Source organism: Pyxicephalus adspersus, chromosome 9 (assembly GCF_032062135.1).
Source record: "Pyxicephalus adspersus chromosome 9, UCB_Pads_2.0, whole genome shotgun sequence".
Lineage (NCBI taxonomy): Eukaryota > Metazoa > Chordata > Amphibia > Anura > Pyxicephalidae > Pyxicephalus > Pyxicephalus adspersus.
In genome coordinates this window covers 38,551,585-38,555,732 of record NC_092866.1, presented here as the reverse complement: position 1 = coordinate 38,555,732, position 4,148 = coordinate 38,551,585, and the positions used below count along the sequence as shown (strand labels likewise).

Sequence of the window (4,148 nt, the reverse complement as noted above, 5' to 3'; positions counted from 1 at the left end):
TATAATGTTACATTGTATTTGTGAATTACATTTATTGTCTGGAAGCTTTAAAGAGGAACTAAATTCAAAAGTCCCCCAAAACAAAAAAAATCCACTTACCTTCAATCCCGCAGCACTGTCGATCAGTCTAGAGGCCTCTTCTATCGGGTCCCGTGTTGTCCTGGCATCTGTCTGTCTTCGAGCCACCGCACCGGCCGCCGCCATCTTTGTCTCTTCTTCCTACATCACCTACGAAAAGGCTCCTTTTGCGCATGCCCAAGACCCGAGAGCCCAGGATACCTACGTCACACATCCCGGGAGGCTTTGCACTCCTATTCATTCTCGATCCCCTAGGGGGCGGTGTTGCACCCCCCTTTTTTTATTATTTAATTTTTTCCTTGTAAAAAACCTTGTCTACCCTTTTATGTAAAGTGAAAATTCTGAGTTTAGGTAGTTTAATTTGCACAGCAGTGGTAATTGCAAGTAAGACTGACTGAAAGAGAGGGACAGGTTGCTCTTTTCCTGAATACCTTACTCAGGGTTTGTAAACATTTCAGCACCTGTCTTGTAAATGAGGAATAATATGTATGGGCTACCTAAAGCCCCTTTTACACTTTCATTCGAAAAGCAGTTAGCCTAGAGGACCTTACATGTGATTAAAAGCAATTGTTTGACAACCACAGAGTTTGACAAATGTTTTCTCATGTGCTTAAATGGCAGTTGCGGTGCGGCCAGAAGCAACAAGACGCTTCAGGAACGCTTCAAGATGCAAATCCTTGAACGATGTGGTTCCCAGCTGCTTACATATAATTGAATGGGAGCATGCGGTACAACACTGCTGTTTACTGCAAATCTAAAGGGGACTTACAAATACTTGACATTCAAATATTATTATTCATGAATTTGTTGATATTTAAAGCATATGTAGAGCCGAAACTGAAAAAGTATTGAAGGGTTAATACCCCAGCTAGTTTATTGATGCCCATTTTGTACTATTGGGGAATTAACCACTTTACGTCTGTTCCAGAAATGCAACAGAAACAGAGAAAATCCCCAGAAATGAGGGGACATTATTGTTGTTACCAAAAAAAGGTGCTTCTATTAGAATCTCCTATTTTATGCTCTGGGCACAACTCACTCCTCATTTCCACATAAAATTCTCACTTTTCTTTTTAGCAGGAATATTATTCAAGACAAAGAAAGGTGAATCTCTTTTGTATGTCCCTTTAGGGACATTGACAACAATTAAAAAAAACATCAAGTTATGACCTGAAAAACTACTTTACCAAGAATCATGCAGGACAGTGGACTGGAGAAATGGCTCTGCCCTCCTGTGGAAAATACATGAACTTTATAAAGGCCTCAATGAGCCATTGCCTTTACGGATAGCAAGATCTGGCATTTGTACAGCGCTCATCGTCTGTACAACCATCCTGGCGGATGAACGGACGATAGTAATGAAAGTGAAGAGGAGAGAGCACACCGGGGTGCTGCTCCATCGTTCTCCCACCTCCATTGAGTAGAATGGTGCTGTATGTGTTTAAGCTAAACAAAGTAGTGGCTCTGTATATTTGTTCTGCTAAAGCAACAGCCTTCCCATTCAGTCTTTAACGCCGCGGTGGTGCTGCACCAGTTTTTTAAAAAAAATATTTAACATTGTTCCTTTACATATAAGGGTGTCTACCCTTTTATGTAAAGTGAAAATGTTGAGTTAAGGTCTGCTTTCAACTAAACGTGGCTAGAGACATCAGAAAGTGGTCAGATATGCAAGCACAATACAATACAACAGTCTCAAAATCTCTCCTGTACCAGATTGTCCCCTAAACTAGACCAGTTTAGTCACTCAAGAACAAATATTTGCTTAAAATTTAGCTACAAATGTAAATATAAATTTTCAGTTTTCAAATGGCCCAATCATATTTCATCATTTAGTTCATGGAAACAAAAAAAAAAAAAAAAAGCTTGATTTGGTATAGGCAGCAAGTCTTTTTACTATTTTTTCTGCATCTTCACAATCACAACATTAGTATGTATGTATGTATATGATTTTCCTTATTGCTTGCTGAAATTTAAAATACAATTATGAAGTTTTCAGTATATTTCTGTTTTATTTTTGCAAATAGATCTTGCTTGCTTTATAAAACACAGAAAAATCACACTGTCAGCACAACACATGACTATGTATTTGCTTTCACTATGCAGTCAGTGTAGCACTGCTGTAAAGCTATGTCTATTCTACATTCTCTGTTCAGTGAGAGCTGAACACAACATGCAAACCAGACAGGAAACTTCCTACAAGTCCCCGTCACATGGAATGTCCCCGCCAGCAGTAATACACTACCTGTGCAGCCATCACAGCCCAGTATCACTGACCCATGCTACTCCAGATCTGCTCATTGCCAACAGCGAGGATCACGTCACGTGACCAGAACTTTCAATAACTTTATTTACACTGGCGACGGATTTCAAAGGTTTGCTACTACACTTCTTGCCGAATGCCTTTACTCTCCTCCTTCACGAAACGCACCAATCATAAATAAGTGTCTGCACTGCAGTCTTTTGAAAAGGAGATACTAATCTACGTAAGGTAATAAGGGAGAATGGGGCAACAAGACTTAACACGTTGCGGTAACATAGACACTCAAATAAGTCTTTGCCAGAACAACAGATTATAAAACACATTGTAACTAGAGCTATTATCTACCAATTGCAGTCTATTACAGCAAGAACGCGCTCTATCACGACTCAACAGTACTGCAAATGTCAGTGTAAGAGCTGCGCTCACGTCCCGCCCAATGGTTTGACTCCGCCCGTCTAATAAATCCCTAGCTTGATCACCTGACCGCTCCCACCTGATCATTCCTGACCCCGCCCACCATCTCTCTGCTATTTGGCCAGCATTGCAGCTACGGGAAAGTGGAGTCTCACGGTTTTTTTCTCAGGGTGCATTAACCACCTGAGCGTTACAATGATTTCTAGATTTCTGTACCAAAAGCGTTACAGGTTTTCATGAATTTTTTTTTTTTAAATTGTAGACCTGTAGTATACAGAGATCGGCTTTTGATCACGTAAGCACAGAATAAAAGGGTAAATCAGTCCCCTTGGCAGTACTTGACCCCTTTGATATTTAAATATTTCTGCAAAAAGGGGAAAGAACATTAGGGGGAGTAGGAATAAGGGGGGGAGGGTAAGGAGGAGGTGTCCACATCAGGACAGAAGTCGAGCCGAGGAACAGTGGGCGATCCATGGATCCCAGGTAAGCTCAAATGTGTGTGGAGTATCCCACAGTATACCCAATACCCAGTTTAGTTTAATCGATAAAAGAGCCATCTGTATTGAAGTAAATTTCCATGCTCTAGTCATGGTAATTTGGGCCACCAGAAACATATTAGAGCAATTTTGTTTCATATATTGAGGTAATAGCATCTGAATTTTACTCAAAAAGTCACATTCTGGAATAAGGGGGAGAGAAGCTTGTATTATTGTAGAGAGGAGGTTAAATACCTTTGTCCAGAATTGTTGTGCCACCGGGCAGGACCACCAGATGTGCTTCATGTCACCTATTTCTTCACATCCCCTGAAACAAAGGGGAACATTGGCTTGCATTATTTGCTACGTGGAATTTGGAAGTGGACAGGTTCTGGTGATCTGCTCTGTGGATTTAGGTGGTGAGCGGGGTATCACAAACAGCTTGGCTGAATGAGGAGGTGGGTGGGCAAGTGGTTGGTTCTGTGGAATGAGGCATTGAATGAAGTCAGGTGGCCAGCACTGTGGAAGGAGGAGTTGGATGGGGTCAGGTGATTGCATGAATAGATGAGCAGGGTCAGGTGGTTAGCTGTGTGGAGTGAGGAGGTGTCAGGTGATTGGCTTTCTGGACGAAGTGGGGTAGGTGGTTCACTTTGCAGAATGAGAGGAGTGTGGGGTCAAGGGGATGACTTTGTAGAATGAGGAAGTTGGAATCAGGTTGTTGGCTCCAGGCTTGCCACCTTAATTTATTATTTTTTTTCTTCAAAAGATTTTAAACAATTTCTGTATTCGGCGTTCTTGCCGGAAATTTTTTAAGCTGGATGGGAAGAATCTGGAGGTGGGACAACACGTGACTAATTTTGTGTCCCAGTTTACCATAGGAATCTAGTATCTCCTATAAGTCTGTTAGCTTTCCACCACCC

General features: G+C 41.5%; 1 protein-coding gene across 2 annotated transcripts in view; it reads right to left on the bottom strand.

The window, feature by feature from the left end:
- Positions 1-2,613, bottom strand: part of TTC9C (tetratricopeptide repeat domain 9C) — a 9,088-nt gene extending 6,475 nt beyond the window's left edge. Inside the window, exon 1 of one of the 2 annotated variants that reach the window (XM_072421594.1) lies at positions 2,321-2,613. In XM_072421594.1, the coding sequence (XP_072277695.1) occupies positions 2,321-2,332 (12 nt within the window). In that variant the 5' untranslated portion in view covers positions 2,333-2,613. Of the gene's footprint in view, positions 1-99; positions 1,147-2,320 lie in introns of those variants that run through there. The other variant, XM_072421593.1, reaches the window with a different exon arrangement.
- Positions 2,614-4,148: the final 1,535 nt, after the last annotated feature.